This window comes from Phyllopteryx taeniolatus, chromosome 9, assembly GCF_024500385.1.
Source record: "Phyllopteryx taeniolatus isolate TA_2022b chromosome 9, UOR_Ptae_1.2, whole genome shotgun sequence".
In the NCBI taxonomy this organism is placed as follows: Eukaryota; Metazoa; Chordata; class Actinopteri; order Syngnathiformes; family Syngnathidae; genus Phyllopteryx; species Phyllopteryx taeniolatus.
In genome coordinates, this window is record NC_084510.1 from 11,911,536 (window position 1) to 11,927,492 (window position 15,957).

At 41.0% G+C, this 15,957-nt stretch overlaps 1 protein-coding gene across 1 annotated transcript; it reads left to right on the forward strand.

The window, feature by feature from the left end:
- Positions 1 to 1,056: 1,056 nt before the first annotated feature.
- On the forward strand, positions 1,057 to 12,176 carry ubap1 (ubiquitin associated protein 1). Its single transcript, XM_061785411.1, has 7 exons — positions 1,057 to 1,246; positions 3,462 to 3,510; positions 3,605 to 3,729; positions 5,374 to 6,189; positions 6,284 to 6,442; positions 9,909 to 10,010; positions 10,123 to 12,176. Exons 2-7 carry the CDS (start codon positions 3,471 to 3,473, stop codon positions 10,261 to 10,263), a joined length of 1,383 nt encoding a protein of 460 aa, XP_061641395.1. The 5' UTR covers positions 1,057 to 1,246; positions 3,462 to 3,470; the 3' UTR covers positions 10,264 to 12,176.
- The last annotated feature ends 3,781 nt before the right edge of the window (positions 12,177 to 15,957 follow it).

Consider the following 15,957-nt stretch of genomic DNA (forward strand, 5'->3'; position numbering starts at 1 on the left):
CGTGGGTTTTCTCCGGGCACTCCGGTTTCCTCCCACATCCCAAAAACATCCATTAATTGGGGACTCTAAATTACCCGTAGGTGTGAATGTGAGTGCGAATGTTGTTTGTTTGTATGTGCCCTGCGATTGGCTGGCAACCAGTTCAGGGTGTAGCCCGACTCCTGCCCGATGATAGCTGGGATAGGCTGCAGCACGCCCGCGACCCTAGTGAGGAGAAGCGGCTCAGAAAATGGATGGATGGATGGAAATTAATAGAGCCTGTATTTGAGTCTCGACCTTGAGTATCACTCCATCCATCTTCTTCTGCTTATCTGAGGTTGAGTTGCTGGGGCAGCAGGCTGAGTGGGGGAGCCAAGACTTTCTCTCCCCAGCCTCTTCGTTCAGCTCTTCCCGGGGAAACGTGAGGCATTCCCAGGTCAGATCGATTTTCCCCAGGGCCTCATCCAGTGGGACTTGCCGAGAACACCTAACCGGGGAGGCGTCAAAGAAGGCATCCTTGCCAGATGCCTGAACCACCTCATTTGAATCTACTCAAACTTGTGCAGCCAATTCTGTTATAAACCTAAACAATAAAGAAAATGGATGGATAAACACTTAGAATAAATAATTAAAAGCCCCAAATTAATATGACAGTCATGCTTGTGGTGTGTATGAAACTTCAGACCACAACTCTATAGCAGTGGTATCAATGTAAAACAACGTCAGTAAAGACAAAAACAAATCTAAATAATTGTCATGGGAGCAGAAATTATGAAAAGACGTAATGGGAGCACTTAAACACAATGCTTGTGGAAGATGGCGATTTTTTGTTATTTTATTTTCAGTGGAATGCAAAGCGTTTGCTATAGTTTTGTATGTAACTGTACACTGTAGGGATAGGCCAGACATTCTCCTAGAAATACAGCAAACACCAATTCACATCGCTGACCAGATGATGGCGGAGGAGTACCCAAAAAACGTTTCCCAACCGCCATTAGAAGAGACGAAGAAGGAGGAGGAGGCGGGGAAGTCGAAGGAGGGGCCAGAGACAGGGGAAGAAGTAGAAGAACTAACCTGACGTCATGTGAGTGGTGACGTCAGACAGGAACCAGTGGAAGGGAGCCTGACAAATCAAGATGGCGTCCCTCGGCAGAAAAGGAAAGATATTTCATAAAAAATAAAACATTTTCGACCCTAATTCTAATTGCAGCAACACACCGATAAGGAATAAAGTCACATTTGTAAGAGCAAGACGAGGCAGATGCAGGTGAGAGCAATATTTATGTTTGATCAGTTTCGTTTCGGGGCGGTGGCAACAGTGTGTTTAAGTCAGGCCACTTGCAAAGCCAATCGCTTTAGAGACTTTTCCCAAACGCGTAAGCCATCAGAGGTTTTTATTCGCAACTTATTTGAGTTCCTGGTCCCCCCTAGAATTTAATTCTGCAGCTGTGACTGTATATTGACTGCTGATGTTAGCGATTTCAGACTGGAGTGACGAAATGTATGATAGCTTAGCCAGTTGCTAATCAATAACTTGGGTGTCTCAAATTAATGGTATTGTTTCTAACAGTTTTGCGTGTCGCAGTGATATGAGGCTTGAGAATACTTTAACCTAGCAGAAAAAAATGAGACGAATTGCAAGTACTGGTATCCTGTTTCGTTCTATTGAATTAAAAGCAACATTCCTGAGCTTGGTGATATGTTAAATGCTCTTTTGTCATCGACCAATTCTAACTAGTCTTCGCATTAATGTTGTTCCTATATGAAATAACAACATGATTGTGGTGTTATAGTGGTGACATAAAGACATTCATAAAAGCTTTAGCTCATGCTAAGACATACAAGACTGCTATTGGAACCAGTAATCTAGATCGAAGTTACTGTATTACATTGATTACACTGTGTATCAGAGATTTTTTTTAATAAGTCATTAAGATAGTATTTATGTGTACTGTAAATGTATCAAGTCTATCTGTACATGGATAAACAATGGCTTGATCTGTTAATTAAATCAGGCGTTGACCAAATAATGGATTATGTGTGCTAAAATTCAAAGCAGTGGAAAATGTGCAAAACCAGTTGAGCATTTGTAGTGCCACACAGGGTTGCAAAATTCCAGGACTTTGAAGTTGGAAACTTTCCATGGGAATTAACAGGAATTTTATGTGAATTAAAAGGAATAAACCAGGACTTTACTAACCTGATGGTTGGCTCCTAATAGTGAATTTCAATATAGTTGAGGACAAAATATTCCAGCATAATCCTCAACCAGATTTCATGACAATTCAGTTGAATATCTGTGCTATTCTTCAATCACATGCACAAATGATTTCTAGAATATTTGACCAGACATTTGAGCTCAGAGCAAAAGACTATAGAAGCTGCTTACTTTCTGGACCCAAAATATGACAGTGGCATACTCTCTGGGGAAGAGATTAAGTTTGCCTAGGTGGTCATTACAGCCATGTCTGATCATTTTGGCCTTGATAAAGGTAAAGCTCCAGGCATTACTAGGACGTACAGAACCAAGCAAGGCCTTTTTTTTTGAAGGAGATGCATTCTGGGACTCATGCCAGCACATATCTGCAGCCAGATACTGAATCTGAGGCCCTTGCACCGAGAGCCTTCATCATCCTCCAGATTCCACCATGATCAGCCTCATCCGAGCACAACTGGTTACTGTTAGGGAACGCACAAATGTTTGCAGCAGGCTTACAAATGTGAAGAGTAGAAAAATTGTTGGCATTTGGCCTAACTTAAGGCTTTTAAGAGCCACCATCAACAAGGCTGAAAAGTCACAATGAAGAGAAAGAGTCAAGAGTTGATGAAGTTGCCATGGAGGATGTTGATTAGGGCCAAGAAGACCCCATTGCCTAAAAGTGTTTTGCAAAAAATGCAGAATCTAGGCTTGAGAAGTTTGAGGGAATTCGGTTTTCTTTTCCCCTTTTGAATGGGACTATTTGTGAGGGAGAGGGGCTCTTTTATCTAACATTTTGAATGGTACTTTACTGGTATATTCGGGTGGGTTGGTGCATTTCTGTTAACTTTTTAATGGGTTGGTTCGGCGGTGTGGATAATATTTAACTCAACATTCATGTTTTTGTTCTTCAATGAAAGCATTGATTATTCAGTAACATGTTGAAATGTGATGCTTTTTAGTTGTATTATTTCGCATGGATGTCTGCTTATGACAGAGCAAAATGTTTGTATTTATGTTTGAATAAAATACACTCCCATTACATTCTCTGTTAATTCCTATTAATTCTCTTAAACTCCCACAATTTCCATGGCAACTATCCAATTTGGAATATTTCCAAAATTCCCATTTCCCATGGAAAAACCTTCCACCCCTTTTGAAACCGTATTGCCATTATTTTAACTTTTTTAATCTCACTTCTTCTCCAGTTCAAACACTGGAACTTCTGCTGTTCCACAACTTATTCTCGGAACTAATCATTAAGATATGTGTCGTTCCCCCCCAGAGTATCTAAATGGCTACAAGGAAGTCTGTATCAGATGCATACAACAATGGTAAGGATTTGTTTCACTCTTCATATTTGAGGGCAAGTTCAAATTGTAAATTCTACTGTCAGTTAGCTTATGCAAATTTTGTCTTTTCATGTAGGACCCATCAGCTACCTTGATGATGTTCCCTTCAAGGTCAATGAAAAGTTTCGCTGCCCTGCTAAGGTGGGGCTACCTGTTGGCTTTTGTCTGCCAGACTGCAGCTCTCTGTTGGTGGACACAGAGGTAAATAATTTAAGCTGCTTTGACACTACATTCTGTATTTTTTTTCCCCCGGGTTCTTTTGTTAATAAACTCGTGGATGGAATCAATGATCCGGCTGAAAAATAAGTTCAATTTTGTATTAAAACGATAAACGATAATTCATACTATGGGTGTAACGGTTCACAGAAATGACTGTTTGGTACGTACCTCAGTTTTGGGGTCACAGTTCGGTACAAGTTCAGTACAACAGAAAAAAGCAACAAAAAGTACCAAATGCATAATTGTAGGATTCTTCATTTATTTTCAGCAGACTGTAGTGTAAGTAGTAGTCGAACATTTAGAACTACCTGAGATAACTTAGTATAAGCTGTAGAGTCTTTATTCACCACTTAAACCTATGCCTAATTCTATTTATTTATTTACCCTGTATTTAACCACATAAGGCAGTTGAGAACAGTTCCTCATTTACAATGCCGACCAGACTGCACACAGCAGGGTGAAACAAGGCAAAATAAAAGCAAGTACAAATAAATACATATACAACCCCAATTCCATTGAAGTTGGGACGTTGTGTTAAACATAAATAAAAACAGAATACAATGATTTGCAAATCATGTTCAACCTATATTTAATTGAATACACTACAAAGACAAGATATTTAATGTTCAAACTGATAAACTTTATTGTTTTTAGCAAATAATCATTAACTTAGAATTTTATGGCTGCAACACGTTCCAAAATAGCTGGGACAGGGTGATGTTTACCACTGTGTTACATCGCCTTTTCTTTTAACAACATTCAATAAAGGTTTGGGAACTGAGGACACTAATTGTTGAATCTTTGTAGGTGGAATTCTTTCCCATTCTTGCTTGATATACAGCGTCAGCTGTTCAACAGTCCGGGGTCTCCGTTGTCGTATTTTACGCTTCATAATGCGCCACACATTTTCAATGGGAGACAGGTCTGGACTGCAGGCAGGCCAGTCTGGTACCCGCACTCTTTTACTACGAAGCCACGCTGTTGTAACGTGCAGAATGTGGTTTGGCATTGTCTTGCTGAAATAAGCAGGGGCGTCCATGAAAAAGACATTGCTTGGATGGCAGCATATGTTTCTCCAAAACCTGTATATACCTTTCAGCAATAATGCCTTCACAGATGTGTAAGTTACACATGCCATTGGCACTAACACGGCCCCATACCATCACAGATGCTGGCTTTTGAACTTTGTGTCCATAACAGTCCGGATGGTTTTTAGCTTGTTATGAATCACATTTGAATGTTTTCAAGCATGAACCAAAGGACATGCCACCGCATCACAGTAGGATTATTAATTTACAATTTTTTTTTTATCTTTGTTCCTCTATTTATGCCAGTGAGGCTTAGTGACGGACTTCTATTAGATGGCAGGAAGTACATACAGTAATTACCGTGTATCTACTTTTTGTGACATTTTTATTTGTTTGTGTGCCGTGAGATTTTCCAATTGTAAAATAAAATATACAGGTACTCCGGTTTCCTCCCACATCCCAAAAACATGCATGGTAGTTTAATTGAAAACTCTAAATTGCCCGTAGGTGTGAATGTGAGTGCGAATGGTTGTTTGTTTACATCCTTTTTTCTCTGATATTTCCCCTTGTCTATGCCCACTTTTTATGATCACAACAGTATGACTTTTGTCTGGAGAAGCGAAGTGTTCGCTGGGGGATGGAGCTTGCTGAAGCGCGAGCAGCGGAGGCACGAGCAGAAGAGGCCACTGCGAAACAGGAGGCAGAAAATCAAGAATGCTTGGCTCAGTCTGAGGACATTAATGGTGGTAGAGGGAAGATACCCCAGTCTGCTGTTGAAGACCATGACCCTCCTCCACCAGCAATGAACCCTGTCCTTGCAGGACTGAGCCATGATGCTATACTCACACCTCTGCCTGCCCCAAGTCTTGGTCCAAGGAAAATTCAACCTAGCACTCATCAGCCACATGGGCTCAACCTGGCTGACTTTGAGCGGGAAGAAGACCCCTTTGACAAGCTAGAGCTTAAAACATTGGACGATAAAGAGGAGCTTAGAAGCATTCTCCAGAGCCAGCCTCAACCTGCTCCTTCTGTATCCCCTCTGGATGGGTCCCAGCAAGGCCCCGCTTCACGTGGAAACAGCCCATCTCCTCCCACCAACACCAGCGTTCCCGTGAAAGCAGGCTTTGCCCATAAACCCAATGGCTTGGTTCCCTTGATGGATATGGACAGAGTTGGGCATCATGTAAGGTTAAGTTTTGAAGTGGAGGATCGACCCTGCAACATCCGCTCCCTGACTTTTCCCAAACTTTCGGATTCTGGGGATCCCGAACCAGTAAGAAACAGCCCACACCTCGCACCCATGCCTGCTCCCCAACAGAACCTACCCAATGGCAGCCCCCCGATTATACCCACGTCCCAGGTTATTGTTGCCCCTGAGCACCTAAGCTTCAGTAAGAGTGGTGGACCAAAACAGGTGAGGATGAGGTTATATACATAATGGTGGACTGCTTATTGATGAATATTTCCTTCCCAGACCTCATTGCTATTCTTATCATATTGATTCCCAGGTAAACTCGGGGTTAGGTTCTGCTGGCTTGCCATGTGGGGGAGCCTTGCTGAGCATGACCCCTGGTGAGCGCCAGTGTGTGGAAACCCTTGTGGGCATGGGTTATTCTTATGAGGGTGTTCTTCGGGCCATGCAACGACAAGGGCAGAATGTGGAGCAGGTGCGACCCCCCCGCCTCGCACACACACAATTATTTCACACAATTATGTCTCCCTTCACATTTACATGCTGAAAATATAAATAATATACAAGTTCAACACAATGCGTTCGGTTAAACTGGCTGACCTCTGATTTTACTTTAAAGTATAAGTATTTGCATTTGATAAGTTACTGGTTTTGTCCATAACTAGGGTTGGGCATGGAGAACCGATTGTAACCGGGACCAACGTTCCGGTTCTCCCGGAATCGTTCAAATTTACAAATGTAGGTTCCCAATTTAGATGCAGAGTCTGCCGACCCCGAAGAAGAGTGTGGCGAAAACCAACGAAGAAGAACACGCACAAAGACATGCTTGTTGCCCATGGCGGCGGCGTACAGAAGTGTGTCTTAACTTTGTTAAAATTAACTCATCTCTGCCAGCCGTTTCCTGAGCAGGGAACCCCTAGACTGCCAGGCATTTTCGAGCAATTTCACTCATTTTTCAAGCCCCACAAAGTATTGTGTACTATGACTATGTAAACACCAAAAGAAAGATCAGACGCTCTTCTTTCATCAGAAAAAAAAAGTTTTTCTCTAGCTTATACCGTTCTTTAGTAATCAGCAGTCAAATACAGGCTACTTTTAGTCAAATCTGTTTCTGGAGGAAAAAAACTGAGAAAACAATTTCAATTACCTTTTTTGTTTGCACTGCATACTGGAATGGGAGCCGAATGTCTGCTGGATGCATAAGATGTAAATATTAAAAAATACATTAGATTACGAGAGAATACTTTTTATTGATGCGTTTTGCAAGGGTTAAAAAAAAACAAAAAAAATCCTTTTCGTCACAATCCTAAAAGATTGAAAGAAGTTCGACTCGCGGGTATTGAATTACTGCAAGATGGACGAGCTGGAAATCGAAAATTATAATCAGTACTGGCAACAGATGTTACATTGTAATGTGAACTAGTGGGACTAAATTATGTTTATGTAACAAGGATTGAAGAATCGTGTTTGATCACTAAATGTAGCTAACGATAGCTGGAAACAAGTTACCTTCGTCTCCATTATCATCCGGAGGAAGCTCGGGATGAAGCTCGGCTGCTTCCAGGCGATCCAGAGGGAGTTCACTCATCACTATTCCGGATCCCATTTACTCAACTCCTCCAAAGTAAAAGCAGATGTTTGCAAATTTCTTATTTTGATTAAACACAAAGATATTCAGTCTGATTTGATGGAGGACTACAGAAATCTGATATTTACTCTTGAGAGGCTTAAATTCCGAGGATTTGGACAATTTTAAGTTAAAGAAGTCCTCTAAATGATTAATCGATTATTAAAATGATTGCGGATTAATTTGATAATCGATTAGTTGTCAGTTAATCAATAATTGTTGTAACTAGTAAATTCTTCTCTTCGCATGGTCTTCTTCTAACACCCCTTGTTAAGGCTGGCCTTTGATTGGACTAAGTGTCACACAAAAAAGGTAGAAAAGGCCAAACCAAAAGTTGACTCTAAATTCTGTATTGCTCACAATGTCTCTTTTTGCCGAAATAATGTCCTGGTCTTTCGTGGGAAAATGCGTTATTCTCCACGTCGTTTTTACAGGACTTGGCCAAATTAACCATCACAGATGTACATTGTCTTTGTAAGTACTCTTCCAAAGCACCAAGCAGCAAATTTGAAAAAGGTTTTAATGTATGCCTCTTTTGACATCCGTGGCTATGGCGGTATCATGTCAATATTTTTCAGAATGTTGTGGTTCCGTTAGATAGGTTATCATCAATATGTCATTGAACTTACGTTCAATGAATGACTGTTTATACAGTGGGTACGGAAAGTATTCAGACCCCCTTAAATTTTTCACTTTATATTGCAGCCATTTGCTATAATCATTTAAGTTCATTTTTTCCCTAATTAATGTACACACTGCACCCCATATTGACAGAAAAATTTAAGTCGTGTGGTGTCCATTTCTTCTGATCATCCTTGAGATGGTTTTACGCCTTTATTGGAGTCCAGCTGTGTTTGATTATACTGATTGTACTTGATTAGGAAAGCCACACACCTATATATCAGACCTTACAGCTCACATTACATGTCAGAGCAAATGAAAATCCTGAGGTAAAAGGAACTGCCTGAAGAGCTCAGAGATAGAATTGTGACAAGGCACAGATCTGGCCAAGGTTACAAAAAAAATTCTGCTGCACTTAAGGTTCCTAAGAGCACAGTGGCCTCCATAATCCTTAAATGGAAGACGTTTGGGACGACCAGAACCCTTCCTGGAGCTGGCCGTACAGCCAGACTGAGCAATCGGGGGAGAAGAGCCTTGGTGAGAGAGGTAAAGAAGAACCCAAAGATCACTGTGGCTGAGCTCCAGAGATGGGAGAAACTTCTAGAAAGTCAACCATCACTGCAGCCCTCCAGCAGTCGGGGGCTCTATGGCAGAGTGGCCCCACGGAAGCCTCTCCTCAGTGCAAGACACACAAAAAAAAACACGAGAAGGAAACCAGGCACTGCTTATCACCTGTCCAATACAGTCCCAACAGTGAAACATGGTGGTGGCAACATCATGCTGTGGGGGTGTTTTTCAGCTGCAGGGACAGGACGACCGATTGCAATCGAAGGAAAGATGATTGCGGCCAAGTACAGGAATATCCTGGACGAAAACCTTCTCCAGAGTGCTCGGGACCTTAGACTGGGCAGAAGGTTCACCTTCTAACAAGACAATGACCCTGACACAGCTAAAATAACGAAGGAGTGGCTTCAGAACAACTCCGTGACTGTTCTTCAATGGCCCAGCCAGAGCCCTGACTTAAACCCAATTGAGCATCTCTGGAGAGACCTGAAAATGGCTGTCCACCAACGTTCACCATCCAACCTGACAGAACTGGAGAGGATCTGCAAGGAAGAATGGCAGAGGATCCCAAAATCCAGTGTGAAAAACTTGTTGCATCATTCCCAAAAAGACTCATAGCTGTATTAGCTCAAAAGGGTGCTTCTACTAAATACTGAACAAAGGGTCTGAATACTTATGGCTGTGTGATATTTCAGTTTTTCTTTTTTATTAAATCTGAAAAGATTTCAACAATTCCATTTTTTCTGTCAATATGGGGTGCTATGTGTACATTTAATAAAAAAATGAACTTAAATAATTTTAGCAAATGGCTGCAATATAACAGAGTGAAAAATTAAAGGGGGTCTGAAAACTTTCCGTGCCCACTGTATGTGCCTTGCAATTGACTGGTGACCAGTCCACGGTGTATCCCGCCTCTTGCCCAAAGTCTGCTGATAATGAGGAAAAGCAGTGTGGAAAATTTATGAATGGATCGGTTTTTGTTTGAATTCTGAATTGTACAACCTGAGTTTGACTCGAGGTTCCACTGTATTCTGCCTGTTAGATATGTGATTACAAAATCACATATAACTACCAAATTACTGTCACATACAATATATCTGTTATAATGAGCATGTTCTCATTGTTCAAGGTACTGGATTATCTCTTTGTCCATGGACGTCTGTGTGAGCGGGGCTTCGATGCAAGCGCTGTGGAGGAATGTTTAGAGATGTACCAATGCTCAGAAGAAAAGGTTAGTACTTTTTGGACAGTGGGTGGCTGAGTTAAGTTAAACTCTTGAAAAATGATAAATAGTCACTGTCTATAACAGCTTATAAGTAATGTTACTTCTCCCTTCTCCTCAGGCATTGCAGTTCCTTGAGCTGATGTCGAGATTTGGAGAAATGGGATTCGAGCGGGAGGCCATCAAGGAGGTGCTGCTGGTCCACAACAATGATCAGGACAAGGCGCTAGAGGACCTGATGGCTCGGGCTGCAGCTAGCTGAGCCAAGCTAATGAAGCAACCGCTGCAGGGCCTGCTTCTTGTTACCACCTCAAACAGCGCCTTTTTTCTGCCCACCCAATCACACCATGCCCTGCAGCATGTGCTTGCCTTGGCTGTGGAAGGGACAACTGAGAGAACAGTTGTTTCTCTCTGTGCTAAACTGTATTGTTTCTCAAGCACTTTAAGATGGTGTGCCAAGAGTAACAATACTTGACAGCGGTGTTTCTTTCTAATAAATACTGAGGTGATATTCTAGGAACTGGTACTGCTAGGGTACTAACGAATAGAGAGGAGGACCTAGAAGAATTGGGCTGTTGGCTTTGATGCCATTTATATTTGCTTCCACTTGGAAGTGTTGAGCTGACTGTAGGTCAGAATTTGCCGGTCAACACTCTTGAAACTGATTAACAACCAAGTTGCCATCTTCCACTGCTCAGTGCAGAGCTAGTAAATGGTGGAAAGGATAAGGGGTTTTCTTGAAATTGAACTAAGAAACATCACAAGTACAAAAACAGAAGATGAAATTCAAAGGCACAGTGACCGGACGGAGAAAGAAGTGACTCAAGAAGTGCCCTCTCTGTTTCGGTGCACTGTACCTTCTCCTACTTTCATTTGTTTTTCTCTGTTCATTTGGGCACTTTTTCATGTCAGTTTCTGTATTTCACATTATTTGATTTAGTATCGCTTTATTAAGAATTCATCATTGCAACCCAGAAAATAAGTGATACTACTGCTCCAGTTTGCGCTTTTAGCTGCACTGAAACAACCTGCTGCATGAGCAGCAAGAGATGGAGGATCTCGCTCCTCCTGGTTAAACAGTATAATAAATCTCCTACATCCCACTGACATTGACATGTCACACTGCACCAACACTTGTTTCATAATTATCATTTTATTTAAAAAAGTACACTGATACTTTAATTTTTACATATAGAGTTTGACAATGTAAGGCATGAAAAGGATGACGCGCTGTGGCGGCCCCTAAAGGGTCAAGCCGAAAGGAAAAGAAGGAGTTGACTGGCACTTTGAGCCGCTCTTGTTGTTGGGAGATCTGGAACAGTCTTTAAGTCTCGCAGGAAATTTGGATGTAACTTGACAAGTTTTGATATTAGTGATTTTTCTCATGCCATTTATCTAATCAAACATGACTTACGTTGGTTCCTTGTTCATATGTTTTGAGAAATAATCTTATTGAGATTTGTTGCCAACACTATTGTCTTAGATAAAAAGTGTGTGTGTGTGGGGGGGGGGGCTTTATCTTAGTAACTGCACAATAGGTCTTGTGAGTTGGCAAGATAATGAGACAGCAGAGTGCACAACCCCCACCTCCCTCCAAAAAATATCAAGGTAGTATTATCAAAGGAAAAAAACATTTTACACATGTCCAACAATATCAAGTAAGAATGAAATCAGTACACTTCCCTGCCAGAGCACCAGTCACACTATTCCACTGATGTTGTTTAAGCATAAAGTCTATATTTTGAACATTATTTGACCCAGAATGGCCAAAGTAGCTAAGATGTCAATTTGCAGACAGGAATAATCTCAAACTAGTATGCAGAACTGTAGGCATTATCAACACAAAACATTTGTCACTTTTCAACTGTTAACATCCATCTTAAATTATTCAATTCAGTGCAGCTTTATCTGTTGTTTGGGTTAAACATTTTTATTTTTTTTTAATGAATTTGACATGACCAAAGAAAATCTGTCCTGGCCCTACTTTCCTCACTACAACTTAGAAGGTAAGTGGACAATGCTACTCCACAAAATTGAGAGTGACATACACAATTTGATGGCATTGGGATCGGATGTGCAGTTGCTTTTTGGGCCTTATCCATTAATGTCTCATGCTGTGGTATAGGTTCAAGTTTAAGGGTTGGCAAATACAGCACTTCTAATTTATCACCCAAAGGATTGTGTTGGCTCCAAGTATCTGATGCCTGATCATAATAGGACATTATAGGTGTGGGTTGTTACATATGTTCAGCTTCCTCTTTTGTGACTTGGAAGGTCCCAATGATTAAATAACAGATAATTTCAGTAATCAGAGCTTCTCTAGTATTTCTTGCTAAATGCTTGCGTCTTTGTGCCTTGTTTGTCCACAGGAAATAGAGTACCGTCTCAAGTCAGTTTAGTAGACAAGAGGGCAGACACAAGATGGGCATCCTTTCTGTCACCAAGAGGAAGCATAAAAAGCTTAAATTCCATCCATCAATCCATTTTCCGTACCGCTTCTCCTCATTAGGGGCGAAATTTTAAAAGTAGCCACAGTTGATTTTTTCAGCTACAATTGTATCGCCTCTCCTGTTGTGAGAAGAATTCGAGGCAGTACATCATACTCACCGGAAATGGTGATTATTAAATAATCAGGTGAAATCCACATAAAAATATCACTTTTCAGGAAACCAAAAGAACGACGTTTGTTGAGCCATTAACATTGTATCATCAAAGAGATCAAGCCATTTTCAACACTTTATATTGGTAAATAATTTGTATAGATAACACCAACACAGGGAGTGACCAATAGTATCGATTTGTGAAAATGTATGAAATTGATAAACTTTCGAGATAGGTTAAAATGTATGAAATTGATAAACTTTCGAGATAGGTTTTGGTTGTAACAATTTTTTTCAAATACGTTTTATTAGATTGATTTGACAGCGCATCGAGGCTGAAATCTGATTGGACAAAACAGTTTAATACCCACAATGATGCTCATCATGACGCAATCTGATTGGACAAAACAATTTAATACCGACAATGATGCTCCTCATGATTTATTGTGTACAGATTTTACAGATGTGTTTTGGTAGTCGGAGTTGGTTGTAACAATTTTGCTCTCACCAACCAATCAGAGGACAAGCAAATGCCGTCGTCATCGATAGCCAGCTTCATGGCCTGGAAGGATACATTTAAAATACGTTTTATTAGATTGCTTTGACAGCGCATCGAGGCTGAAATCTGATTGGACAAAATAATTTAATACCCACGATGATGCTCCTTATCTCCAATTTTTGCTGTACTAGTTGCTTCTGTTGGCATGACTCATGTCACTATATGTACTTAAAACAGTGCAGCTGAAAAAAACCATTACAAAATTAATATAACAGTTGGAAATAATATCATTTCATAGAACTAATATAGGCGGCACGGTGGACGACTGGTTAGAGCGTCAGCCTCACAGTTCTGAGGTGCGGGGTTCAATCCCCGTCCCCGCCTGTGTGGAGTTTGCATGTTCTCCCCGTGCCTGCGTGGGTTTTCTCCGGGCACTCCGGTTTCCTCCCACATCCCAAAAACATGCATTAATTGGAGACTCTAAATTGCCCGTAGGCATGACTGTGAGTGCGAATGGTTGTTTGTTTCGATGTGCCCTGCGATTGGCTGGCGACCAGTTCAGGGTGTACCCCGCCTCCTGCCCGATGACAGCTGGGATAGGCTCCAGCACGCCCGCGACCCTGGTGAGGAGAAGCGGCTCAGAAAATGGATGGATGGATGGATGGAGAACAAATATAATTTAGGTTGTATATTTAGGTATGTGCTGCGATTGGCTGGCGACAAGTTCCGGGTTTACCCCGCCTCTCTCCCGAAGTTAGCTGGGATAGGCTCCAGCACGCTCGCTACCCTAGTGAGGATAAGTGGTATGGAAAATGAATGAATGTAGGTAAGTGCTTCTGATAGCCAGAAGATGAGGCCTTGCTTGCTTGGACTGCCGCCATTGACTAATTTATTAGACTACCACCAACTATAAAGTTTATACCACTGCTTCCCTAAATTATCAGCATTTGCAAGTCCCAAGTACAACCCCAATTCCAATGAAGTTGGGACGATGTGTTAAATATAAATAAAAACAGAATACAATGATTTGCAAATTATGTTCAACCTATATTGAACATACTACAAAGACAAAATATTTAATGTTCAAACTGACAAACTTTATTGTTTTTAGCAAATAAATATTAACTTAGAATTTTATGGCTGAACCACATTCCAAAAAAGCTGGGACATGTGGCAAAAAAGACTGAGAAAGTTGAGGAATGCTCATCAAACACCTGTTTGGAACGTCCCACAGGTGAACAGGCTAATTGGGAACAGGTGGGTGCCATGATTGGGTATAAAAGAAGCTTCCCTGAATTGCTCAGTCATTCACAAACAAAGATGGGGCGAGGTTCACCTCTTTGTGAACAAGTGCGTGAGAAAATAGTCGAACAGTTTAAAGCCAATATTCCTCAATGTACAATTGCAAGGAATTTAGAGATTTCATCATCTACGGTCCATAATATCGTCAAAAGGTTCAGAGAATCTGGAGAAATCACTGCATGTAAGCGGCAAGGCCGAAAACCAACATTGAATGCTCGTGACCTTCGATCCCACAGGCGGCACTGCATTAAAAACCAACATCAATGTGTAAAGAATATCACCACATGGGCTGAGGAACACTTCAGAAAACCAATGTCAGTAAATACAGTTCGGCGCTACAGCCGTAAGTGCAACTTGAAACTGTACTATGCAAAGCAAAAGCCATTTATCAACAACACCTAGAAATGCTGCCGGCTTCTCTGGGCCCAAGCTTATCTAAAATGGATTGATGAAAAGTGTTCTGTGGTCCGACGAGTCCACATTTCAAATTGATTTTGGAAATTGTGGACGTCGTGTCCTCCGGGCCAAACAGGAAAAGAACCATCTGGACTGTTATGTACGCAAAGTTCAAAAGCCAGCATCTGTGATGGTATGGGGCCGTGTTAGTGCCAATGGCATGGGTAACTTACACATCTGTGAAGGCACCATTAATGCTGAAAGGTATATACAGGTTTTGGAGAAACATGCTGTCCTCAAAGCAGCGTCTTTTTCATGGACGCCCCTGCTTATTTCAGCAAGACAGTGCCAAACCACGTTCTGCACGTGTTACAACAGCGTGGATTTGTGATAAAAAAGTGCGGGTACTAGACTGGCCTGCCTGCAGTCCAGACCTGTCTCCCATTGAAAATGTGTGACGCATTATGAAGTGTAAAATACGACAACGGAGACCCCGGACTGTTGAACAGCTGAAGCTGTACATCAAGCAAGAATGGGAAAGAATTCCACTTACAAAGATTCAACAATTAGTGTCCTCAGTTCCCAAACCTTTATTGAATGTTGTTAAAAGAAAAGGCGATGTAACACAGTGGTAAACATCACCCTGTCCCAGCTATTTTGGAACGTGTTGCAGCCATAAAATTCTAAGTTAATGATTATTTGCTAAAAACAATAAAGTTTATCAGTTTGAACATTAAATATCTTGTCTTTGTAGTGTATTCAATTAAATATAGGTTGAACATGATTTGCAAATCATTGTATTCTGTTTTTATTTATGTTTAACACAACGTCCCAACTGGATTGGAATTGGGGTTGTAAATCTGAAGTCTTTGCCTGCAAGTCCTGCGTCAACTCCTAAGTCGAGACAGGCAAGTCCCGAGTCAAGTCTCAAGTTGCAAGTCCTACACTTTTTGAGTTTTGAGTCATTTTAAAAACAAAATTAAAATATATTTTAATATATATAGTATATGTAATATGTATATATATTATATGCTGCATTCATATATTTTAATATCCATATTTGTCAAAACTAATTTGATAAATGCATTGAACCTTTATAAGAAAACTGGGGGTGGGGGGGGGGGGGGTCTTAGTACGTTACTAATGAATTAATGATTTG